This window comes from Eulemur rufifrons, chromosome 7 (genome assembly GCF_041146395.1).
Source record: "Eulemur rufifrons isolate Redbay chromosome 7, OSU_ERuf_1, whole genome shotgun sequence".
NCBI classification, from domain to species: domain Eukaryota; kingdom Metazoa; phylum Chordata; class Mammalia; order Primates; family Lemuridae; genus Eulemur; species Eulemur rufifrons.
Window position 1 is genome coordinate 282,887,252 of NC_090989.1, and position 27,231 is coordinate 282,914,482.

Here is a 27,231-nt window from a genome sequence, read left to right on the forward strand (position 1 = left end):
GCTGGCTCCTTTTTTTCTTTCAAGTCTGTGCTTAAACCACCCTTCCTCAGAGGTGTCTTCCCTGACCACTAAATCCAAGCCTGCCACTCTGTCCTACTCATCGTGCCGTGCAATTCTCACTCCACGGAAAGCGTGTGGTCTCGTGGATGTTTCTCCTCTGCCTGGCTTTTTAAAGTCTGCCTCCTCCCGTGGGAATGTGGGCTCACTGCTGTGGCCCCAGGATCCGGGACAGTGCCTGGCACAGCAGTGAGATACTTGCAGGACGAACAGATCAATTTGCGAGTGCTCCCCTTCCCACAGAGAACAGCAGCTGCCACGACCGGGCTGAACACACACGTCAGGAGATCGCACTGCACGCCTGTGAGGAAGGAGCGGCTGTTCTTGACCTTTGGCCGTGGGGAAGCTGAGGGTCAGGGTTGCAAAGTAACCTCTAAAGTCACCATGGTCAGCTGAGGTCCTGGGCTCTCTTATCTTGCCGCTCCATTGCCAAGTGCCTCCCTCACCCTCAGTGGCTGGGTCTGGCCCTGCAGGATGGGGGATTGGCAGGCAGCAAGCACTGACCCTCTGTCTGGCCCCAGTGCTGGGCCCCACGATTCCTATCTGGGACTGGCTTTAGTGGCAGCAGCCCAGTTGCACACTCTGTTTGCTTAGATGGTGAGTGAATTTGGGGGGACTGGGGCCGAAGCCGTCCTGGACTATGCCCCAGGTACTCGTATGTTGGTCAGGAAGCGCCAGGCGTGGCTCAGGCTGGCAGCTCCAAACTGGGTTCCTCCCTGGAGGACTGTGAGTCATCCTCCCTCGGGTGGCCCTGTGGGGGATCTCCCCTGTGGAGAACAGGAAGCTCCTCAATGTTTACTAACAACAGGAGTGCTCTCAGGCTTATTCCTGCAGCCTCCTGGGGTGGCACTAGGGTGACAGTGGGGACAGCAGGAGCATGCCCGGGAGGGCCTCCTCTTCGTGCCTACTCTTCAACTCTCTCAACAGCCATCTGAGTTAAGTCCTATTATCACCTCCATTTTATGATGGGGAAGGGGCCCCGAGGTGAAATAACTGGCTCAGATAGTGCAACTCGGGAGGGCCAGAGCTGGAGCTGGCGTCTGAGACAGCGGGGCCGGAGCTGGACGGCAGCGTGGTGCGATGGCACAGAGCTGCCGTCCTCTAAGGGACTCGCTGCAGGCAGAGTTGGTTAACAGCTCCCTGAGAATCCACTCGGAGAGAGCACACACACGGCCACCCAGGATCTCTGCAGCAACTGCTAACAGGAGACGGCGACACAGCAGGGTCAGGAAATGGGAAGCAGATGATGTTCTTTGATGTTTCTGAAGTCCCTCGGCCACAAGTGAGCACAGAGATGTATTTCGGTTCAGGATAGAAATGGCTATTTGCATTTCATTATCTTTGAGCAGATACAAGTGGGGACCCAAGACGGAGTGAAATCAGCTTATTGCAGCGTGAGCCAAGGTGACACAGAGCGGGCCTTTGAGACGGGCAGCACCCAGCTTGCAACATGCGCGTTGACTCACAAGTGGTTCTGAGTGACTGTGTTTTCCTGGAAGGTGAGTAAGCGTGCAAAGAGGGGACAGGCTCGACCCCCATCCCCACCTGTATTACACGTTGGAGTGAGATGTAGCAGAAGCCGCTCCCCCTCTGATAGCAGGTTTCCATCACGAAGGCCCGCTGCCCTCACCCCTGCACTCTCTGCGAAGGCCCGCTGCCCTCACCCCTGCACTCTCTGCGAGCGCTGTTCCTAAGGGAGCACTTGGGCAAGACGCAGCTTCCCTCCTCTCCTTCCCCAGCCATGCCTGTCTCACATGATGGGCCAGTATTTTCCAATTTCATTCCATTGTTCTCCAGCCACTTAAAAGAAAGGCCTCACGGCCAAAACATTACCGCTGACCCGATTAGCCATTCTTTGCTGATATTGTTATCAGCATCTTCCCTTCTTTTAGCTGACAGGAGCGAACGCTTGCTGGTGTCAGGATATCTGGATTACAACTTGGTTGTTTAAAATATTTAACAGGCGTTCATATTTTCCATGTGCCAGGGACCTGGAATGCCACTGTGTCCTGGCACCCCCTCAATTTTTTCTTAGCTAAGCTATCTCTCGGGTGCCAGGTGCCCTACCCTGCACCCCAAGAACTCCCCCTGGAGAGAGTGCTGGGTGTCGAGGACCCTTGAATCCCCTCCCTCCCGATCGCTGGCTGAAAGGCAGACCTCAGAGGCACACTTGTGGCAAGGGACCATAGTTAGTTGTGTCCAAATCTGCCCATCCTGCTGGGTGGGCCGCTCCCGGGGCAGGGGCCGTGGAGGTCAGGGCCGTGCCCCACTGCTCTTTGCATCTCCAGGGCCTGCGCTGTGTGCACACAGCCCTCGCCATAGGGCTGAATCAGAGTTTGCTGAATGAGTAAGCGGCCTTCCTATGTTCTGAGGTCCGCAAATCACCGGCCGTAGCAGCAGCAGCCCCAGCAGCAGTTGCTGTATAGCATCCCAGGGCCGAAGCGAACCCCAGGCAATCTCAAATTTTAGAGGCAGAGTTTCCTCGGGCCAATGGCTATTTCCAATTCTCAAAGATTTTCAAAAAAGGAGATTTATTCTGCAGCTGCTCTTGGTTTGTTTTTTTCACTGTTGCCACCTTCATAGACACTAAAATAAATGTTATTTTCATCCAGACTTTTACTGGTACATATAAATTCCCCTTCCTTTTGTTTTCCTCTCATAGGAAATACATAATAAAAATAGCAGCTCACTCTTCTATGGAAAAGAATTATCCTCCCAAAAAGAAGCTTCCAGATTCTAAGGAGGAAGCTTTGAGGCCAGCAGCTCAAGCCATTTTGTCTTCTGCAGCATTGGGGGAAGGGCTGCTGCTGGGGGCTCAGCTCTTTCCTGGAGGCACCTCGGGTGTGGAGCTCGGAAACAGGGCAGGGAGCCCGAGGGGGAGCGCCTGCAGCCTGCAAAGCCATTTAAGTAAGCCATCTGCATGCTCACAAACTTCCACTGCTCTTGGTAACAAGTTCCATTTATCCACCTTCTCCACTGATGGCAAATCCCTGTCTTCCCGCAGGGCGGGAGGCATCAGGCCCCAGGGGCCACACTCCAAGCACGAATTGAACCTGAACCACCCTCTCACCGAAAACTGCAGCACCCCACTCACCCACATGACTTGAGACATCCTCTGGCCCAGCGAGAGGGCACTGTACTGCCCCACAGTCTGGACCTCAAAATGGCCTCACACCTGGAATCCCAGGTGGGAGGATCGCTTGAGCTCAGGAGTTCGAGACCAGCCTGAGCAAAAGCAAGACCCTGTCTCTACAAAAAATAGAAAAATTAGCAGGGCATGGTAGCACATGCCTGTAGTCCCAGCTAACTGGGGAGGCTGGGGCGGGAGGATCGCTTGAGCCCAGGAGTTTAAGGTTGTTGTGAGCTATGATGATGCCACTGCACTCTGGCCCAGGCAATAGAGCAAGACTCTGTCTCAGACAAACAAAAACAGGGCTTCTGTAAGCACTGGATGCATATCGCCTAGTTTATTCCTCACCATACCCTGGCAGTGAGCCTTTCCTGCCCACACGGCTCCTGCAACCAGCCTGAGGGACCATAGCAGGTCAGGGGGTTCAGGCACATTCTCCACCCCTGGACAGCTTCCCCTGTAACCACAGCACACACAGGGCTCCCTGAGCCAAGCACCACCAGGCTGCTTGGACTGTCTGTACGCAATAGCGCCCCGTGAGTGCTGTTGACGGCTGGCATCGTCCCCTCCCCAGACCAGTCTGACCCGCTCCCTAGGCAGCTGCATCTCTGCCCGCTGGATCCAGGTATCTGCACAGCAAATGGCGTGAGGCTCGGAGTGACGCAGCCCCGCACTCAGTGCAGCCCTCGATTCGAGCTTCTATTATCAACGCCTGCACAGCCATAAAACGACTCACTCAAGATCATTATCAACCCTGCATATATAACTCACTGGATTGGTATCTAGAGAGTTCTGCCTGGCTGATTTTCTCTGTTCTTCTAACTACTACACAACTAAATGTTTCACAAGGCCATTTCCGCCCCAAATATTTATGTTCTCAAATGTTTATTAGCCTCTCTGTCATGATCAGGCTTTTATGAGCACTCTGTACCAACTGCGAATTAAATACATAATTTCGTAATGATCGTGTTCCAGTTTGGTGCTGCATTTGTCTCTATTACGCCGCAGCAATTGCCGTGGGCACCCAACAGATGACAACTGAATGCGTTTGTCCAGGGGCAGCCAAAGTGACTGACATTTCAATCCAGAAGCAGCCACGGGGATTTGGTGATTACCACCATCAGCAGGAGAGAAATTTCCACAGCCTGCTGGGATGTTGCAGGGTTTGAGAGCAAAGGGCACAGCTCAGGAGGGGCTCCTTCCCGCCCTCCCGGCAGCACCGAGGCCCTCTCCAGCCCACTGGCTCTGGGGAAGCAGGCCCACCACCTCACGGCACATGAAGAAGACGGACAAGGAAAAGAGAGACTTTCTTCCTCTGATGAGCAGCACCAACTCTCCTATAGAACAAGCCAGGCTATGCCTGGGGGCCTATCGGTTAATCCAATCCTCTCTGGGAAATACAGAAGGAACCCCAAGCCTGAAACAAAACTGCTCCAGTTTATTATTCACACTTACCTATAGGTACTACCTCACTGAACCCATCAGCAACTTTACACGGTGTGTACTGCTAATTGCCCTTTGCAAAGGGAGAAACGGAGGCTTGGAAAGGTGACACAATTGCAGAGGTGGAGCTAGTCCTGTCTCAGGCCTTCACCCTTCCTGCCCCCTCCGCTTCGAGCCCCCCTCCCCCGAACATCTCACGCTGCCTGGCACTCAGCCTTGCCCGCCCTCCAGAGTGGAGCTCCGGCCTAGAGGCTGAGCTGATCTGTCCTGTTCACCAGGAAGAGCCCTGCTTAGAGCCGTTCCAGAACACAGCATGTGCTCACTAAATATTTGTTGTTGACCAACACAGATTCAAACTCAAGTCTATGGAACTCCAAAGCTCATGTTTCTAGCACTAAACCTACCACTTCTAGAAAGTGCCAGCCAGCAGTCAGTCCTCGAGGGAGCCAAGCGGGTCTGCTTTCGGGTGAGCTCTGCGTCTTTGCTTTTCCTAAGTGTGCATCTGTGCTCCAAAAGGATGGACGGTCCTGGCAAGTTTCTACTACCCTCCAGATGACAATGAGAAGCCTGAGTTAAGAGCAGAGCTTCTGCAGACGTACCTTCCTGCACGCCAGATGCTCATGACCTGTCCTGACTGTAAGTCAGCCTCTGCCCCTGCACCTGGCAGGGCTGCCGGGCAAATTAGCCTCCAGCTTCTCAAGCAGGTGGTGCAGGTCTCACGGGAACCACTTCCTTTCCTGATGGACCTTTCCATGCACGAGCCTGTCACGTTTTAGCTGTGGCTAGCCACTCAAAGCACTAAAAATTGAAATGATTATCATTACTTAAATATTCTACATATATATCAAAAAGTAACTACTGTGGGTAATATGGCCATTCTTGAAAGAAAACATTTAGCATGTTCTAAATCCATCATTGAGCCTAAGGAAAAAAATATGCTCCCTAAAACTTAAGTTTCATGATGTTAAACATTCCCACAGCTTGAGCACACAGGTGGTAATTCAGCTGAACTGTACCACTAACTTGGGCAGGGCTATTACGGCTCCAGGGGCTGGCACAAACATTGTGTCTTCATGTCCTCACGGTGTGCAACATGGCATCATTAAACTTAATTGCACTGATACCAAAACCAGACAAAGACACAACAAAAAGGACAACTTTAGGCCAATATCCCAGATGAATATAGATGCAAAAATCCTCAAGAAAAGACTAGCGAACTGAATCCAGCAGCACACTAAAAAGATCATTCACCGTAATCAAGTGGGATTTATCCTAGGGATGCAAGGATGGTTCAACATACATGAATCAATAAATGTGATACATCACATCACCAGAATGAAGGATAAAAACCATACGATGAACTCAATAGATGCAGAAAAAGCATTTGATAAAATTCAACATCGCTTCATGACAAAAACCCTCAATAAGCTGAGTGCAGTAGCGTGTGCCTTTAGTCCCAGCTATTCAGGAGGCTGAGGCAGGAGGATCACTTGAGTCCTAGAGTTTGAGACTGGCCTGGCTAACATAGTGAGATCCTATCTCTTATTAGGAAAAAAAAAAAAAAAGGAAAGACATTCCATGTTCATGGATAGGAAGAATTAATATTGTGAAAATGACCATACTATCAAATACCAAAAGTAATCTACAGATCCAATTCAATCTCTATCAAAATACCAAGGACATTTTTCATAGGAATAGAAAACACAATCCTGAAATTCACACAGAACCACAGAAAACTCTAAATAGTCAAAGCAATTCTCAGCAAAAAGAACAAAGCCAGAGGCATCACATTACTAGACTTCAAAATACACTACAAAGGTATAGTAACCAAAACAGCATGGTACTGGCATAAAACCGATACATAGACCAGTGGAACAGAATAGAGAGCCCAGAAATAAATCCATGTATTTATAGCCAACTGATTTTGGGGGTGCCAAGAACCTTTAGTGGGGAAAGGACAGTCTCTCCAACAAATGGTGCTGGGAAAACTGGATATCCATCCACAGGAGAATGAGACTAGACCTTTATCTCTCGCCATATACAAAAATCAAATCAAAATGGATTAAACCCTTAAATGTAAGACCTGAAACTATGAAACTACTAGAAGAAAACCTGTTGGGGACCAGGCCACAGAGCTCTGCTGCACTGCCCTTCCCACCCACCCCTGTAGAAAATTGTCTTCCATGAAACTGGTCCCTGGCGTCAAATAGGTTGGGGACTGCTGCTTTAGGACATTGGTCTGGGCAAAGACTTTTTTGAGTAAAACCTCAAAAACACAAGCAACAAAAGCAAAAATAGACATTTGGCGATTACAACAAGCCAAAAAGCTTCTGCACAGCAAAAGAAATGATCAACAGAGTGAACAGACAACCGACAGAATGGGAGAAAATATTTGCAAACCATTCATCCAACAAAGGATTAATAAAGAGAATATATGAGGAACTCAACTCGATGGCAAAAGAAAAGCCCAAATAATCTGATTAAAAAAATGGGAAAATGATATGAATAGCCATTTTGCAAAAGAAGATATACAAATGGCCAAGAAGCATATGAAAAAAAGTTCAATATCACTAATCATCAGAGAAATGCAAATCAAAACCACGATGCGATATCATCTCATACCAGTTAAAGTGGCTATTATCAAAGAAAAAAAATAACAGATGCTGTGAAGGATGCGGAGAAAGGGAAACTCTTCTACACTGTTGGTGGGAATGTAAATTAGCACAGCCACTGTGGAGAACAGTATGGAGGTTCCTCAAGAAAACTAAAAATAGGTCTACGTATGATCTCGCAATCAGATGTTGGGTATACAGCCAAAGAAAAGGACGTCAGTATCTCACAGAGACACCTGCTCTCCCATGCACACTGCAGCACTATTCACAATGGCCAAGATACGCAAGCAGCCTAAGTGCCCATCGATGGATGAATGGACAAAGAAAATGTGGTGTATATACACAACGCAATATTGTTCAGCCATAAAAAAACAATGAAATCCTACCATTTGCAGCAACATGGATAGAACTGGAGGTCATTACATTAAGTGAAGTAAGCAAGACATGGAAAGACAAACATTTCATGTTCTCACTCACATGTAGAAGCTAAAAAAGTTGATCTCACATAAGTAGAGTAGAATGAAGGCGAGCAGAGGCTAGGAAGGGTGGAAGGGAGAGATGAAGAGAGGTTGGTTAATGGGCACAAATATAAAGTTAGATAGAAGGAATAAGTTCTAGTGTTCCATAGTAGAGTGACTACAGTTAACAATAATTTATTGTATATTTCAAAATAGCTCAAAGAGAAGATTTAAAACGTTCCCAACACAAAGAAATAAATGATAAACATTTGAGGTGATGGATATCTTAAATACTTTGATCATTACATATTGCAAGTATGTATTAAAATATCATGTGTACCCCACAAATATGTACAATTATTATGTATCCATAAAAAATCAAAGTAGTTTACTTTTTAACTGTGCATACCCTTTGGCTCAGCAATTCCATTTCTATGGATTTATCCCAAGGAAATGACCAAAACAAATGCAAATACAAAAACAAATACAAAGGCATGTGTTGTGTGTGTGTGTGTGTGTGTGTACATATGGATGCTGGTTGCTACGTTGTTTATAATAGAGAAAAACAGGAAACAAACGTCTGCCAACAGAGGGCATTTAAATACATTATGATACATCTGCACAGTCTAATACTATGCGAACATTTAATGAGTTGTAGCTTTATGTGATGATAGGGAAAGATGGCCACAATATTTTATTAAGTGAAAAAGCAAGTTACAGAGGATGTATGCATGATTTTATTTTTTGTTAAAAATTTCTGTGTTTTAAAATTCACTGGAAAGTGAGTCCCAGCCTGTAGCAGTTCCTTGGTTCATTCCATCATCCAGTTGTTACAGAGTGAGCACAATATATCCCTACCGCAAGGGGAAGAAGCAGCCAGGTAGGAGAGCCCTGAGAGGAGTCGGGCTGGGAAGGCAGGTGGGAGGGCGGTGGGGAAGCATCCCCAGGAGGCCCTCAACATGTCAAAACACAGCCCCGCACCAGGTTCAAGAGAGGCTGAAAAGGCAGAGCAGTCCTGCTCAGACCCGGCACCATCCTGCCCTGCCTCTCCCTGGCGGAGCCTCTCTGGGCCCCCAATGTTTTCCAGGCAAAATAAGAGACTTCACTGATGAATGATCTCTACGAGTTCTGAAATTCCCTGCTGATCTTCTCCAACAGCAAGGCTGACTCGAACCCAAACCTCTGGGGAAACTGGGGGCCAGTAGGTTTCCCCGGATCTTTAGCAGAATGGACCCCTCCCTCCAAACACTCCGTGGGGGAGGGACGCCCTGGTCTTCATGTCCCCAGCCCCGCACACAGGAGGCGGCAGTAAATGTGGGTGGGCTGAGTGCAGAGAGCGAGTGAAAGAGCAAAGCAAGGGAGTAACGTGCAAGGAGGTGCCTGACAGCAGGGCTCTAGCAAGGTTCCAGCGGAAGATTTGCCTGAAATGGTTCTTCAAGGTGAGCTTGGCGGTGACACTGCGCCACGCTTGGAAGAAAACTCGGCAGCAAGGATTCCCATCGCTCATTTTTTAAAAAGCTGAGCCTTTCAGCCGACTGCCACTTGCCATTCCTGCTAGGTAACCAGATCGCGGTTAATTAATAAAGCTGTCAGGTGAATGGTCCTTTCTGGTCATTAGTATCCTTTCAGAAAGAGAATCCTGCCATCACCACCCCATCCGCCCCTCGGCTTGCGGCGCAATTAACTTAATGCTATGCAAATGAGAGGCTCTTCTCATCATTAGCTTATAGCCACCAATGTTAATCGCATAATTGGGCCTTCAACAGGGTAATTAGACACGATTTCCTCCATTAGTCTTACAAGGCTAATTATTGTTGAGAGGAGAGGGGGTGCTCCCAGAGCTCCACGCGAAGAGGGGCATCTGGTTAAAGCAAATCTGGGCAGAACATCCGCCAGGTAAGAACCGGCAGTCACCATTCCTGTCACAAGCTGCTGTCCCACCCATCATGGGGGCAGGGGCAGGCGGGAGGGGCAACGGGAACATGGGAAGGCCTTGGGGGCAACCGTGCCCCTCGCCTGTGTGCTGGGATGGAGAAGAATATGGCATTTAAAAGCAAACATGAAACAAAACACCCGCCATCCTGGGGCCTAGAGGCCCACGAAGCCCCCGGCCCCCTCGACAACAGTGTCACCTTGGGTTCTTCAGCCTCGGTCTCTGTACAGTGAGGAGGACGCACTAGTTGGCGGCCAGGGGCCTTTTGGGTTTGACTTTCGTGGATTTGAATTTCAGCACGAGAAAAGAAAGCCCAGCGCCCTGGCTGGGGCGGGGGCGGGGGCGGGGGCGGGGGCGGGGGTGACGGGAGACCTTGCTGCCCAGTGGCTGGGAGCGCTGGGAGATGCCCTGGGCCCCCTGGACACGCTCCCTGGCCGTAACTCGAGGAGCAGGCCTGAGGATAAGCGATTACTTCCAAGACGGAAAGTGGGTCCTGTGTCAACAGATAAGCGACCACCCCAGCTCCTGAGCCCAGTGTGGGGACGCGCTGTCGGATGGGCCTCGGAGGGGTAGAAAAGGCGCCGGGCTGGGCGGAGACCGAGGGCGAGGCCCGGAAGAGCACGATGGCCTGCGCCTCCAAGGGCGGACGCCGGCCCTGCCCGCTCCCTGTTGACCCAGCCTCTAGTGCCGGGGACACAGCTGGCCCTGCAAACAGGTGCTGAACGAACTGGGGACCCAAGCGGGGTGGGCTTACTATGCCTTCTGGCAAGGCCCAGCAGGTGGAGGGGTGGGGAGAGGCTTCCCCCAATCTCCTCTCCCTGGGGGGAGGAGCTCACGGCCACGCACAAGCCGCACAAGAGATGGGAGGAGGGGTCCGCTGAGGAGGAGGCCACAGGAGGGCGCTCTGGGGAGGGGACAGCAGGGCCAGGTGTGCACCTGTGTGAGGGTGTTACGAAGACTCTGCTGTGCCCGGGCTGAGAGCGTGGGGGTCCAAAGACCGGGTCTGAGTCCTCCCAGAGCCTCTCCTACTCTAGCGCCAACAGCCTCCTCAATGTTCCTTAAACTTGCCGAGCACCTTCCTACCTTGGGGACTTTGCACTTGCAGTTCCCAGGCCTGGGCCTCTTCCCCAGATTCCCGGGGCTCGCTCACTCCATCTAAGTCCCCGCGCACATGACATCTGAAAGGCCTTCCCTTTCTGATGACATTGTGTAGACCACCGTCTACACAACATACCGTCCCATCCTCTCCCTTCCAACTGCCCATCTGCCCTACTCCCCTCCCGTCTGACAGGTCTCCGTAGCACCCGACATGTTGGGCACCTGTTGTCACCTACAGCCTTTCTCCCTCCAGCCAGGACGTTTCACAGGATGCCACAAGGTTTTGTCTCCTTTTGTGTCCCAAGAACTCAAGCAGTGCCTGCATGTAATTGATACTCCAGAAGTATTTGTTGCATATCTGAACGAAGTCATTGCCATCTTACCCAGGAGGAAACCGAGGTTCAGAAACGATAAATAACCTGCCAGGCCTCGCACAGCCAGGATTTCAACCTGGCTGCCCAACCTCAGAGCCTCTTTCTTAATCACTGTCCTAGTACGCTGCTCCCTGTCACCAGAACAGCACGGAAAGTCTTGTGGAGGTGCAGAGCAAGAAGAGGCATCAGGGAAGGCTTCCTGGAGGAGGTGGCATTTGAGCTAAGCCTTGTAGAAAACATAAGATTTGGATGAAAATCCCTGGTGTTCTGAAAGAAGAAACAGCTGGAATAAACACCTGTGTTTAGGAAACAGGAAATAGGCAAGCATGCTAAGGTGTGGGGGTGAGAAGGGAGTGGTGGATGGGAAAAAGAGGAAAATTGGGCCCTCCCTCTTTCCTTGGCTCCAGGACACCGGCTTCTCCTGCTCCCCACCCCGACCACGGTAAGAGTGAGTTTCTGGCCTGGTAGTTCTTTTTTTTGATGTGTGCAGCCTCTTCCTAGGATCTTGAATCCATGCTCCTGAGACAGAGGGCCATGAGAAAAAAGAAGGCATAATGCCAGAGCCCCCGGACAGATGCTCTGCCCAGAGGGGTGTGGGCTGGGGTGGCTGTGGCCTACCCACGGTGGCGGGCGTGGGCTGGGGTGGCTGTGGCCTGCCCGCGGTGGTGGGCGTGGGCTGGGGTGGCTGTGGCCTGCCCGCGGTGGCGGGCGTGGGCTGGGGTGGCTGTGGCCTGCCCGCGGTGGCGGGCGTGGGCTCGGGTGGCTGTGGCCTGCCCACGGTGGTGGGCGTGGGCTGGAATCTGCAGGAATCTCAAAGCCAATAAGGAGACAATGCCCCAAGTTTTACAATCTCATAAAAAGTAAAGCTGCACTTCTATTTGTGGAAGACTTTTCTTAAAAGTTTTCTTATACATTAAATAATTTCTGTGATATTTAGGAAGAAGAGCTTCAAGCTTTTAGACATCTGCCACCCGAATCTGGCAGAGGCCCAAGCTTTTAAAGCACAATGCCGGGTTCAGCAGTTCAGCACTTTAGTTATGTCTCTAAGGAAGATGGAAAATTGAAGTACGCTCTGATGTCTCCCAAAGTCTCCTATGGGTAAAGAAAAACAAATATGATTCCTCCAAGTCATCTCGGCATCTCTGTCCTCTTGCCTTTCTCTGGGAAATGAATTTAAGTTAACGGTCGAGCATCGCGCCTGCCAAAAATGGGGGCACCTCTATCAGAGCTCGACTCAAATGCCAACTACCCCGGGCTCTGTTCTGTTAAAGGTCACCTGTCATTCTCCACCTGAGGCGTGGAGATTGCTTTGGATCTCGATTTCCACGGTGGGGGAGGAATGTTTATCTTCTCCGATGTCTCATTCACCACCAGCGTAGGCCGAACTGTTACCGGTTGAACACAACCCATTGAGTCCCTAATAAGAGCCTGGAATCCGCAGGGGAAAGGAGATTGAGACGTGCTTCGCCAGCACCTCAAAGGGAGAAAGGGAGAATTAGGCCGTGCAGGAGGGGAAGTTTCCCGGCCGGGAAGGTTCTCAGACACGGCAACAGGAAAGTGGGGAAAGTCGTCACTGTTTCTCCAGAGGACACGTTGACCCAGAATGACATGCGAGGAGTAGAGAACGGCAAAGAGCCTGGAAACCTCTCCCAGGCCTCCTGGAGACAGCAGGAAAGTCAAACCTGCAATGGCGGCTGGGTGCCTCTCGGAAAGCACTTAGGAAAACATTTTAAATGGCGAAGAAGTAAACTGAGTTTCAACAGACTGCAGTGAGGTTGTTAGTGTCTGTTCTAAACTAACAAAATGACTCACCAAGAAAACACCATGCAAATCCCTTGTTATGTGGTATGGACCTGTCTCTTCCTCAAGGCACACTCCCCGCCAGGACAGGCCACCTCGCCACGGCCCCCGTGAAGCCTCCCCCACCGGCCGGAGGCACCCTGGGGACAGCAGAGCTGAGCCTGTGGTCGCCTGGGCTCTTTCCCTCTCTGGAAATTCACTGTATTTTTCACTCCCAAAGATCCTGGAGGCGGCAGGCAAGGAGTTCAAAGGTAATGTACACTCTCCATGTCGTTGCTGCAAAAGTAATTGCTCTTCCGCTCTCAGTGACAGACAACACACCTAGTAACACACTGTCATAAACTCAGTTTTAACCCAGGAAAGAAGCACTGCTGACCTTCCGCATCTGCTCAGAGTCATCCTCACCAGACTCCTTCTTACGCAAACACTGGAAATAAGGAGCAAAATGTCAACAGTCCCTAGGTGGGAAAATAATGGGAGAACTTTCCTTTTCCCACCCCTGTTCTTATTTACGGAAAGATTAAAATGCTACAAGTCCAGGGGCTGTGGGCTGATGGCCTGTCACCGCCATTACCAGCCACATCCTTGGGCTGCAGGCCCAGGGGCACCTCCCGCTAAACTCCAGGCTGGGTAAGCCAGCTGCCGCCTCCCGGCCCACTGCGAGATTCCGCCCACGAGGCAGCCTCGCTTTTGCTACAAGGAAGCACAGCACCTGCTCTGAGAGCCACGTGGCGCAGGGTGTGCTGCTGCTGAGTGCAAGTGTCCGCGAGAAGCTCAGTGGTGACTGAGCTGGTGGCACGGGAAGGGGGTAGTGGATCTGAAAGCGAGGACCGGGCGGTTCACCCCAACAGCTGCAGGACGCACATGACGCGGAGCTTTGAGAGACTAAGGGCTGCAAAGATGGCTGCCCTTGGGTTGAGCTTTCATCTTTCCAAGGCACCTGCACACGTGGGCCTCGGCCCCGGAAAGGAGAAGAACGTGGACTTAGGACAGGCCAGTACTTCTCACCTGTCCCCACGCAGGGCAGGGGAGACGCTTTCACACGGGCTGCCGTGGCCCGGTTTTTGACTCACGGCTAAAATCTCCTGTTTCCCCTTCACGGGCAGTTTTCTAAGACCCCACCCCCACCACTTCTCTTCTCTGGCTCCTGTGTGCCACGTGCCACCCGGGGGCAGGTTCTAGCCAGCTGCAGATAGCCGCTGTGCCTGGCGCCTCTGACATTATCTAACGTCGCCGACCCCCAGGGAGGCTGCGGACCCGGTGAGCCGCACGCTGCCGTCCGTGCGCTGCCGCCCCAGCCCCAGCCGCTGTCGCCCTGTGCCCGGGCACGGCTGCTGTGAGGCCTGGCAGCCTTCTCCCGCTTGGAGCTGTAAGAAAGACTGCTGCCTTTCGCCTGTCTGAGTGTCACTGTGGTGTTTCCTGTCAGAAGATCTTTAAATCTTACAGGTGATGAAAAATACACGTTTTTCAAAGACCAGTTTCAAAGCTCCATTCCAGCCTGCGAGGCTGTTGGCATCGGAATGTCCCAGCTTGCCTGGCTCCATGGGGTCTTGGTCTGTGTGCGGGACCATCCTCCCGCCACGAGGCGCCTTCTCCAGCTCCTCCCCAGCCAGTGCAGAGGGCAGGAGTCTGCTCAGAGGGCGGCCCGGCCACAACACCTGCAGCTGGTAGTTTGGGTGAAGGCTTGTCTGACCTTACTGTTCAGAAGCTCTGATCCCCACGGAAAGGCATGGAGTCGCAATGCCTTAGTGACAAATGCAGCTACACACGTGCAGCTATTTGTGCCAGGCTCTGTGCCAAGTGCATCTGTGCATCATCTCATGCAATCCTCTCACCGGATGTCCCAAACGCCACTGTCCCTGGTTCTGACTTGAGGAACCTGAGGCACAGAGGAGCTAAGGACCTGCCCAAGCAGAAGAGATCCAAGATGATGAGCTCTGACCTCACACCCTTGTGCCCCATCCTTGCCGCCGCCGCCTCCTGTGCCACAGAATGAGCCTGGCCCTGCAGCAAGCTCAGATCCTGACTTTCAATCTGTTGCTGACATTATCTTGGTTGCATAGGGCCTTTCCGATTCATAAATCCCCCCACACGTGTTTCCTCAGCACACGCGGCCACTAGTCCAGCACGTGGACAGGTAAGAAGGGCGGGGTTGTTGCCCCACTCCATGGTTAAGGAAACTGAGGCTCACAAAGGTTGGGCAGCGCCCCCTGGACCACTGGCCAGTGGAGACAGTGGTCAAATGTTTAAAGACAGAGGAGACCCCAGAAGAGGCTCCCTCCGCCCCAGACACTCTGTGGAAACAATGGCCACTTCCTCCAAAGCCGTCCAAGTTGAGGCTAAAGCCTTCAATCCCAGAGTGGACATCAGTCTAGAGGTGCAAAGGGACACAGCAGGCCCTCGCTGCAGCACTGCGCACGCGACAGCATCAGAGTGACGTCGGGATCCTGCTGCAGTCACCGCACAGCCACTGTTAGGACGGGGCTTGCGCCTCACCCATCTTCAAGAAAGATCTTTCTTCCAAAAATAAAAGGCACCCACGGAGCACACAGTCAATGATATGTATTCCAGCCCATGTCTGGTAAACTCTCCGATGACAGCGGCAAGGCAGGGTCACTCGGGTTCTATTAGCTCAATTAATGAGGAGTAAGATAAGGCTAACACCCTGCTCGTCCGCGGCTCAGGCGCAGAGCTGCAGTAATGGAGTTATTAACCTTCGTCAGCCACCGAATTTTGCTGCTGATTCCAACTCCATTTCCTGGTTCAGGCCTCCATTAATGGGCTGTTTATTATCCCTAATCCACGCCAGGATCAGCTGCAGAAATATCAGAGCTTCCTGGAAGGAGCGGGTGATAATGAGAGAGAGGGAGAGAGAGAGGGAGAGAGAGAGAGGGAGGGAGGAAGGGGCAAGAAATCCTCTTTATTTTGCATTTTCATTTTTTTCTTTGGTACTACTGCTCTCCTCTTAAGAAACTATAGCGTCCTTCTCTATTTTGACCAGATTAAAAACGGCAAAGTCATTATCCAAGGGTTTCATTGTGTTGTCCCCCAAAAGAAATTGTCATATGAAATGAAAAAGTAACAAGCTTTTAAATCAAATTAGAGGGCTCTAGCATTTAAACTATATGCCAACTCAGTTTTTAATTTCACAATGTACCATAATATTACACTGTTTAAAATTTAACATAATTGAAACCAAGAAACCAAACCAGCATTTACTGGAATAATTTTATCAATGTTGTTAAATGCCCTGATTTGAACTTCTCAGTTTGCCTGGCTCGACAGGGTCCCGAATCACCAAAGGGCGATTTTGTCTTTGACTATTTCAGGGACATTCTGTCCCACAGGATGCCAGGAGAACGGGCCACCTTCCCAATTCCAGCCCAACCAGAGCCTTTGAAATGTCTTCCACAGGTAAGAAGAGCAAGCAGATTGCTAATAGAGAAAAATATTTTTTTTTTTTTTTTTTTGAGACAGAGTCTCACTCTGTTGCCCAGGCTAGAGTGAGTGCCGTGGTGTCAGCCTAGCTCACAGCAACCTCAAACTCCTGAGCTCAAGCGATCCTCCTGTCTCAGCCTCCCAAGTAGCTGGGACTACAGGCATGCACCACCATGCCCGGCTAATTTTTTCTATATATATTTTTAGCTGTCCGTATAATTTCTTTCTATTTTTAGTAGAGATGGGGTCTCGCTCTTGCTCAGGCTGGTCTCGAACTCCTGAGCTCAAACGATCCGCCCACCTCGGCCTCCCAGAGTGCTAGGATTACAGGCGTGAGCCACCGCGCCCGGCCGAGAAAAATATTTTTAAATAGCAGTAAGTTATTTGTATCAACGCATAATAGGTAAATATCACAAATACTCTTTGATGGTCATCCCTTCATTATTTGCCATTCCAGCCTTTTTTTATTGAGCAGGAATTCAAAATCACACAGGTAACCATCATAATCAATGTTTTTATACTTCTTAACTTGCAGGCAAACCTGTAGCATTCCTATGTTGGGGTCGTGAGTGTGTAAGTTATGTGAGAATAGGCGAGAAGACAAACTCTGTCCCCCACGTCTCAGTGACAGTTTGCCCCGACAGGAGGCGCTGTGGGGACACACACTCACACTCACACACACACACACACACACACACAGAGAGAGCCAGTGTTCGTCAGCGTACGGTATGTGTCTGGCGCTCTCCAGTTATAATCACACGCACACATATTCCATTTCCTCTCCAGAGCAGTAGTACTGTGGGGTTAAAAGAGAAGAGATTATTGCCCCATTTGACAGATAAAGAAACTGAGATTAAATGTGTCTTTTGCAAACTAGCCAGCCAGCACCGGGATAAATGCTAATCCTGCCGCACAAAGGATACAACGTTAACAGTTCAGAGCAAGGAGCTGGGCTCAGGGCTGGACTCTTCCTTGGTCTTGTCCAGCTGTGTGGCCTAGGGCAGGGGACACGCTCTCAGCTTCTCAAGAGACGGGTGCCTTTTCCCTGAGCAAACCTACTTTATGGGGCTGTTGAAAGGATTAAATGAGATGGAAAGCAGCAGCCAGAATGGAACATTCTGGGCCAGTGTCAGCTGACCTGCAGGACTACCAAGCAGAGATGTCCCATTTGGAGCCACCAGGGTTTGTCTGCAGGGCCTGGCCCCAGGAAATCTGAAGAGCAAGGGGGCTTCCAGACCCACTGGCCTGCAGGCTGCACCGCGTGTGCAGTGTTCGCCAGCCTCTCTCCCCTCCGCGCCGTCACACACAGGAAATGCCTGTGTGTCAGACGTCTGCTCAGCAAAAGCCAACAACAACAAACCCAGCACCAAGGGGGAGCCAGATGCAATGGGAAGAGACCCCACACTGGCTTCTCAGGGACAACCAACCCCCTCTGGGCTCCTTTGGATGTGGGCCACACGCAACCATCTTATTTAAACAATGATAACAAATAAAAATTCAAAAATTTGCACAAAACAGCCTAGGACACAAATAAGCTAATCAAAGATATCATTCTTGGGCGATTTTCTGAGAGCCCTAAAATTTAGTCCAATGGAATCGAAAAAGAGAAATACTAAAGAAAATACTAATAAAATGCCCGCCCCCATCTTGCTGAATGTCATTGCCACTGAGTCATCTAGGTCCCTCCTTTTACCTCTTTGTCCAGGGATTTCCGAAAGATCAGGACCAAGGCCTTGGCGGAGGGCTAAGGTCGCAGCTTGCCCCCCCCCCCCTGCAGCTCAGAGGGAAAGGACGATGCAAAAAACCCAGTTCTGCCTGATACACCACAAACTTCCCAACATCAATCAGAATCCTATACTCCCTCTCTGTAGTCAGCATTAATTTTAAAAGAAAATACTGTGCTACAAACTTGCAGCATGAAATGAATTATTTTACAGTCAGGCAGAGGGCAGAGTTCTGGATGTAGCCTTGGATAGCTCTTTGTTTCTTTCTTCTTCCTTTCTTTTTTTCTTTTTTTTACTATTATTACGTTTTAGCAAACTTTATAGCTCATTTTATTTGTTCTCAAATAACTTTTTCTCCTTCTTTTCGACACATCAATTACTTGGTTTGTTCTCCTCGTTGTATGATGTTGGAATCAAGAGATTGATACTGCTCAGTGGAATATAATTTAGTATTATGTGCCATGGGTTTATGAGGTAGGAGTCAGACAAAACATTGCATTTGAACACTATCCATTTATTAGTTCTAAGAAGAGATTTATATTTGACAAGGAGACAATAACTTTGTTTTCTGATAAGCCAAAGAGGTCTGTTTTTGTGTCTAATACACAGAATAGCTTACCCTTCCCCAATAACTCTACTTACTAGTGTGAATATATTTTAATAAAATTGATATATATGTAAATTTATTTTAATCTAATTTCATCGAACCTTCCTAAAAAAGAGCCTTTGTAGATTGTTTTCATATCTGAATTATAGATTTCTGTATCGTATTCCCAGATTGATTTCTAGGCTATAATTCTGTCAAGATTTCCTCCTGGTGTCAAAAGCAGCAACACCACAGCCAGAGTGTTTTATAATTGGCATCACAACCAAACCAGAATTATGGCCCTGATAGTCATCCCAGTGGTGGGTGGATTCATTTTAGAATATTTCTCTCTTTCTTAGTCTGTATCTGGACTTGAAGGTTTATGGCTAAAATTACTTTCTGAGTTAATCATAAAAATGTTTAATTGAAAGCTAAGGTGGTGGAAACAGAAGAGACAGAGACGAGAAAGGAGGAAGAAAAACACACCTTCAGTGAATACGGGAGGTGGATTGGATTGAACAGCGTGGGATTAAATCTACATTGTAAATAAACACGTGTTTTTCCCTCCCTGTCCTCCGCCCTAGGGTCAAATAAATTAAATTGGCATTATTTACTAAGTCTTTAGAAAGTGATTTTTACTCCATGGAGAATGGAGAGGTATTTACTTGCAACCCTGCTCTAAATCAAATTGGTTCTTGAATATTCTTCCCTGTACTCTTTTGAACAAACACTGTGCCCTCCCCCATGTTGGGCTTGCCGTACTGGTACGTGTAGGCTCAATAAACAAAACAGTCATTTTTCCCTCCAGGCTCCAGAAAACCAGCACTAGATTCTCTCCCCCGCCCCACCGTGTTAATGACACCAACCCTGCCTTCTTTAAAGTGGCTGTGTGCGTTTTCCCCAGCGCCTTTCATCTTCCGGTAGAGGATGAGCTCATGCCGCTAAGCAGCTGGAGTCAGGTGCGTTACCGCGTTAGGAGAGAACAGAGGGTACCACCAGGAGGCACTCAGTCCCTGGAATTTCACGGGCAGGTTTGGTAGGAAAAGAGGATGCTCAAGTTAAGACTGGGGCATCCCTACTGCCCTGGACCTGAACAGAGGCTTCCGTCTTCCAAAGGGAAGCTCTCCAGCCCCGACTCTAGGGATACAACCAAAACAGGGTTGAGGAGAGTCAACTGTGGAAGACAGAATAATGCCACCCCCATGATGCTCACTCCTAATGCCCAGACTCTGTGACTAGGTTATTTTACATGGCAAAGGGGACTTTGCAGATGAGATTAAGTTAAGGACCAAGATATGATTAGATTCCCCCAGGTTATCTGGGGAGGGTGTGGGTCAAATCTAATCACGTGGGGTCCTTAAATCTGAGAAGCACTCCCAGCTCTGGCCAGAGGGCGAAATGTGCACAGAAAGAGGGTCAGAGGGTGGCAACACTGGGGGCTTTGAAGGCGGAGGGAGGGGCCACAAGCCAAGGAATGCGGGTGCCTCTAGAAACTGGAAAAGGTAAGGAACTGGACCCTCCCCGAGAACCTCCTGAAGGGAATGCAGCGCTGACAGCGCCTTGACTTGAGCACTGTGGAATTATAAGACAATCCATTCATGTTATTTTAAGCCACCAAGTTTGCGGTAATTGATAATGTCGGCTCTAAGAAAAAGTTAAATCACCTTCAGAATACCTTTTAAAAAAAGGAAGAAAAGAAAACACTATGAGACATAGCTAAAGCCAGAAGAGAGGACAATTCAAGGCCTTTACCATTTTCGTACCAAACAAGAAATACAGAAAATAAGTGAATTATGCATTTTGGTTATACTTTGAGAAAAAGAACAAAATAAACCCAACATAAAGAGAAGTCATTAATCAAGAGAAACAAAATGTCATGAATATACAATACAGGAAAAAATGTAGAATTGATAAGTAAATCCAAGCTTTCTTTAGTAAAAAAAAAAAAAAAATTAAAGTCAGTCTACTAAACTAATCCTCAAAAAGGATGAAAACACAAATACATAAAACAATCAATAATAAAGAGGAAACAACCACAGATACAGAAGAAATGGGAAAAACCCATAGGGTATTCAAATTATGTTAATACATTTAAAGACACAGGGGAGGGGAAAGGGATGATTTTCTAGGAGAAGACCAAGCACAAGACAAGAGAGAAGTTCAAATCGACTAAACACCATGAACAAAATCAATCGAATTATTAACAAGCTATCTTCGCCCAAAAGAGCCAGCTCCAAGAAACAGTTCAAAACTCTCCCAGATATGGAGAGAGAGTGAAAATCCATGAAATTACCTTATCACTGATACTAAAGCCTGACAAAGCACAAAAAAGGAAAAAATTGTAATCCATATTACCTATGTACATTAACACAGAAACCTAAATAGAACTGGAACCAGTATAGCCCAGCAGCACCTCAGTTTCCCATAGCTGCCATAACGTAGGAACACAAACTCAGCTGCTTAAAAACACTCAAATTTATTATCTCACAGTTTCTGCAGGTCAGAAATCTGGTATGGGTCTAACTGGGCTAAGATCAAGGTGTTAGCCAGGGCTGTGGTTCTTACCCGGGGTCCACTGGTTGTTAGTAGAATTCATTTCCTGCTCACGGTGTCCACAGCTCCCCACCCCCATCTTTGAGCCAGCAGTGGCGTGTCACGCTTGGCCCCTCTCCGACTGCCTCTTCTTCCCTCGCTCAGAAGACAGCTCTGCTTTTACGGGCTCATCGGTTATTTTGGGCCCACCTGGAGAGTCCAGGATGACCTCTCTACTGCCAGGTGGATTAATTACATATGCAAAGTCCCTTTTGTTGCATAACGTAACATTCAGAGGTGTCACACCAGAGGGCAAAGGCCATAAGGGCAAAAATTCTATCTGCCACAAGCAGTATTGAAAGAACAGGGTCCCATGGCTAAGCCAGTATCATTCTAGGAATGGAAGGCCGACTTACTGTTAGGAGACCTGTTCACATAATTCATTACATCAATACATCAAAAGAGAAAAAAATATTAAATTGTCTGAAAAGATGCTGGAAAAGTCTTTATAAAATTCAACATCAACTCCAGACAATTTAAGTCCATGAAGCTATACTTCTTTATAAAAATTGTATATACCTCAAACCAAAAGCCAGTAGTGCCTTAATGGTAGCACACCAGGACAGCCCTTTGGGTCAAGAAAAATCACCCTGTCAATAATGATCCTGTTCTGCAAGTACTGCCCCAAAAGAGTAAAAAGAGAAGTATAAATATTAAAAAGGAAGAGGCAAAAAGATGAATATTTGCAGATGACATAATTGTCCACCTGAAAAACCCAAGAAAATCAACTAAAGAACTATCAGAAATAGTAAGAGAGTTCTAGAAGGAGGCTGGAGTACAAAATGAATAAGCCAAAATCAATGTCTTTCCTATACTCCTGAAAATCCATTTAGAAAATATGGGATGAAAATACCTTATCATAATATCAACAAGAAGAATGACAGATAATATAATACCTAGAAATACACTCAAAAACCGTGAGCCTGAAGAAAGTGCTGATAGTTTCACTCGGGGGCAAAGACAGGATGTTGCCACGTCAAACTGTAATAGATCAGTTTATAAATCTAAGCAATTCCATTTAAAATTTCAACGTCGTTTTCCCTTGTGCATGATACAATTGTTATCATATTCCTTCGGAGTAACAGAGACGCAAAGTAGACAGTAAAGAACAGCAGCGAGAGGACCCCGCCTGCACTGACTGCCGAAGCACAGCGTGTGAGAAACCGAAGTAGTTCAGCCGCGTGACCGCCGCAGACATGCATAGTATCGGGGACTGGACATACACTTGGACAGTGGCCGGCCGGCCCATATATAAAGATAGAACTTGAACCCACGACCTGTAGCAACCTGCCCAGGAAGCCGAAGCACAGTCTCTGCAGCAGTCGGCCCCCGGGGCCAGGACTTGCCAGTAACTGACAGCTTCCCTCATCGTGGCCACTGTTTCCAGTGTGGGACCAACCAGAGAGAGCCAGACGTGCTCCCTTAACCAGTCGCACAGGATGCTCTGCTTCTCGGTGGCCCTCCCAGCTTCCCCGGGCCCCCAGCTGCAATCAGGGCAGGGCGGCACCGAGGCCTTTCCCGCTTGCCGCTGGACAGCTGTCCCACTCCGCCTGCCTTTGATCCCCGCCACAGCACCGAGCAACGGCGGCCGCCCCCTGACTATTGCCAGGTCTGATGAAGTAGCCTTCGCTTGTTTCCACTCGGGTAGTCTCTGTTGCTTTCCACAATATATACAATCGTGAACTCTCAAGTTCAAACTAGTGGAGGCAGGACAGACTATTCAACAACATTCACCACCGTTTTGGAAAAAAAGGAACTCATGCTGCATATCCAAGTCAAAATAAATACCAGGTACATCAACAATTTAAATGTAAAAAATGAAACTGTGTAAACCGTGGGAGAAAACATCAGCTGATTTGTATAACAACCCACAAGGCAGGCCGGGGTATTTGCTATTTACCACTGTTTTCCACATGGGAAGCTCAGGTCCAGCCAGGGGAGTGAGAGCCAGGATTTGAATCCAAGGCTGACTCCTAGTCTGCAGGGCAAATGGGGTCGGGGGATGGGTGGCAATGGCGTGACCAAGAGAAATTCCACTTCGGGAACACGTAAAGGCTCACGTGAACTGGAAGCTGTCAAACAGACCCTTCCACGGAGCCCTGGAGGGAAGGTGCCCGGGGCCGTGGCCGGCAGCTCACCTGTTGGGATCGTAGCCCACGCTGCTGAGCATGTGCGCCTGGTCCAGGTCTCGCGGGAAGCCGTGCAGCACCCACCCTTTCTGAATGCTGTCCTGCTGGTCCAGGCGCTCCGTCAGCACCTTCACGACGAGGCTGTCGGGAACTGCAGAGAAAGGAGGCCAGTGAACATGCTGTCTGCCGCTCTGTGGCCCGTGGGCTCCTGACCTCGCCTGACCGCAGAGTGAGCTAGTGAAGAGGTGGCTTTAGGTGGAGCCACATGGAACCTCCTGGACAAGGCTGTGGTGCCTATTTCCCAGGTCCCTCTGCAGTCCCTGCAACAGGAGGAACGTGGCTGTCGGAGGTGAGAAATGCACTGGGTGGCCTTTGCCTAGACCTTTCGCTGACCTTGACAAGATACCATCCCCATCTGCAGCCACTGTAGTTCCCAACCCTTCAGTGGCGTTTAGGCAGTTTTTCTCCCTGTCTTAGTCTGATGGGGATACTACAACAAAATACCACAAACTGGGTGGCTTAGAAACAACAGGAATTTCTTTCTCGCAGTTCTGGAGGCTGGGAAGTCTGAGGCCAGGGCAGACTCAGTGTCTGATAAGGGCCCACTGTCTGGTTCATAGATGGTGCCTTCTCGCTGGATCCTTACATGGTGGAAGGGGTGCGGGGTCTCTCGGGGGTCTCTTTCGTAAGGGCACCAATCCCACCCATGAGGGCTCCACCCTCAGGACCTAACCACTTCCCAAAGGCCCCATCTAATGCCATTATGTTGGGGGTTAGGTTTCAACATATGCATCTTGGGGGACACAAACATTCAGACCACAGCACCCCTGCAGGGGTCCAGTTTTTGTAGCAAACACTCTTCACGGAAGCACATCTGCCCCAGGTAAGTTTTAGTTTTCCTCAAACAGATCTCGTTGGTGGCCCTGACACTGCTGATTTGTGATCCACAAGCAACCCCAGCTTGGCTCCTTCCCCCAGTTCTCCCCTCCTTGACGTTCAGAACCGAATCCCACTTAAGAATCACAGCCCTAGTCATAACTGGAGACTGAAATACAGTTCTACGGAGAGTGAGACAGAGAAGCCTCTTGTTTACTCTGCTGCAATTGACATTTTCCTGAAATTCATATGTCTCTTCCCAGACTCATTAAATGTCCTGTGTTGCTAATGTACTGCGTTCTAGCAATTTGCACTGCATTTCCCGCACTTTGCACTCATTTTTCCAGAAATACTTGGCAAATATTACCATTGTTTGCTATGACTGTGGCCCGTGTGGAGCTGGTTCCTAAAGGTACAGTGGCAGCGAATCTGACAGTTTCTCTGGAAGCTGCCTGGTTCCTCTCCTACCAGCCACCTGTGGGTCTGGCAAGTGGCCCCAAGGCACACGTTTGAAACCTTTCAAAAGGACCCAGGCTGGCAGCCAGGCGAATGTGGGAGTGAGAGATACAGAAAAGTCACTACCAGCCACTCCCCTCCACGGCTGTGACTTGCTGGGTTACTGCCCTGTGGCCAAAGAACCATAAACCTCATTCTAAGTAATTTGCATTTCCCTAATTTTGTCCTTTCTCGTATCCTTCAACCTTTCTTCCCCAGTTTCTAGGAAAGAGCAGAAAAGGGAATTTGCTTTAACGAGAACATTTGGCTATCTAATATGAATGAGAAGTTGATATACCTGATCCCATCCTTCCCCTGCTTAAAACCTGCAGTGGCTCCCCAGTGCTCCAAGGATAGAGCGGTCTCCTCTCCATGGCAGCAGGGCCTGGCTGGGTCTGGGTCCCGCCTCCCTCCTGGGTGGCTCTCCCCAGCCTTCCCCTCTCCGTGTGCGAGCCATCCCCTCCAGCTTTCCCCCGCACCCTGCCCAGGGCCACAGGGGAACGTTCCCTCCCCAGAGGAGCCTCCGAAGACAGTCCCCAGCCTAGGTGGCACCTGTCCTTCTTGCCCTTCTTCACGTGCCAGCCTGTCATCACAGGGAAATTCTCTCTGGGTAATTGTTTAGTATGTCTCTCCCGAAAGATGGTGGGTCCCTTGAGGACAAAGGGCCACATCGCTCTCCCTTTCCGTGCCTGACACCGTGCCTGGCACATACAGATGTGGAGTAAGTGGACGGGAGGCTTCCCTGTCCGAACACTTTCTTGACCAGACTCTGGGGCGGCCAGGCGGGAGGGAGGAAAGCTCACAAATCCAGGTCTCAGCTTAGCTCTGCCCTTCGGCGCCGGCTCACTCCCAGTCAGTCTCCCAGCCTCTCTGAGGCTCAGCTCTCTAAGTGCCCAAAGAGGACAACAGGATCCATGGTGATGGGGAACACCACGCATAACATTCAAAGATGGTGGCTGTTATGTTTTAATCCAGGAGCTGTGTGTCAGGAAACGATGCTTCATGAATATTGTCGTGTCTCCCCGTGGTCAGGGTGTCTGTGCACGGACTGCCAGCGCCCGGGATAAAGGATGACTGACTGCAAACAAGCCCTGCAAGGTAGGGACTGCCAGAGAGACGTAGGGACCTCTGCCCGGAGACATTTGTTACATTTCAGGGGCTAGAAACCTAGAGACCTCCTCCTCTGCAACCCAAAAGGAGATGTTCCCACTCCAGGGTACAGTTTGGGGGCGAGCTGGCACCACTGCCCTCCACAAGCTCCAGCGTCGTCACGTCGGGGCTGCTTTCCTGTGCCGTGGCCCCGGTGCACCCAGGTGCAGCTGGCTTCTTCCAGCTTGTCCCGTGAGGAGCCGCGCGCGGGGGCCAGCGTGGAGAGCACTGGGTGCCTAAGTAATCGGTCTCTGAGCCGGAAACCTCGTGTTTTCCATGCGGATAAATAAATGGAGAATAAAAGCAAAGCAGGGGAGAAATCTGCCATGGAGCTTGCCAGTCCAAGTCTACCCTAGATATTTACAGACATTGTCACCTAAATAAGAAGCTAGAACAGAAATAAGCCTTTCCCAGTGATGGGGAAAGTCACTGGCCATCAGGGCCGTCCACGCACTGTGTTGGACACCAGGCAGCAAGATGACAAGGGCCCCGCGCTCCTGAAGTCTACGTTCCACGGGGAGACAACCAGTACACAGGTAAATAACCATCTCGGAGCGTCATGGATACTACGAAGAAAATTAACCAAATGACGGGCGGCTGCTGTTCCACTGGGTCTAGGATGACCTGGAAGGAGGTCACGTTTGGCTGAGATCCGAATGGTGGGCCCAGCTGACACCTCAGGCCCATCACGGCTCGGCTGCTTGGGGTGAGGACTGCATCGGGCCAGACATGTTCCGATTGTCATCCCCTCTAATCAGGTCTTGCTTGGAAACCAGGCTGCACCCCGGGGAGGTCTGACCTGCTGACCGCAGCTTTCTCCCAGGGCCTGGAAGGTCACCCCCTTGACCACCCTCATTTCAAAGTTGGGAAAGTGAGGCCCAAAGAGGCTGTGGCATAGGTGACCTGTCCGAGGTCATCCAGCCAGTGGGTGTCGAGCTGGGACAGGACTGTGATCCCTGGCCCAGAATGCCCCCGACTGCTCTGTTGCCTCCTTGCCTAGGGGCCCCAGAGCCCCTGAGTCCCTCACCTTGGCCACTTACAAACCAGTACGGGACAGTTTCTCACCCAGGGAGAAATCTGACTGGAGAGAAGAGTGGAAGATCAAATAGAAACACAAAAAGATTTTTTTGTTTTGTTTTGTTTTTGCCTGTTAGAGAAAGATTTCCAGAGGGAATTTCCCAATTTGCATCAACATTAAAATGTACGTGCCTTTGACCCAACAATGCTATTTCCAAGAACTTCCACCACGAGGATAACGGCACAGAGGGAAACGTGTGCGCGGAGATGCCCGCTTCTGTTCGTGATAGCGACGGTGGAAGCGACCTGGACTGCCCTCA

General features: G+C 49.8%; 1 protein-coding gene across 2 annotated transcripts in view; it reads right to left on the reverse strand.

Annotated features, from left to right (window-relative positions):
- Positions 1 to 27,231, reverse strand: part of AK8 (adenylate kinase 8) — a 118,879-nt gene that overhangs the window by 22,879 nt on the left and 68,769 nt on the right. For both annotated transcript variants that reach the window (XM_069474779.1, XM_069474778.1), the window contains one exon: positions 23,384 to 23,525. In XM_069474779.1, coding sequence (XP_069330880.1) covers positions 23,384 to 23,525 — 142 coding nt within the window. The remainder of the gene's footprint in view (positions 1 to 23,383; positions 23,526 to 27,231) is intronic.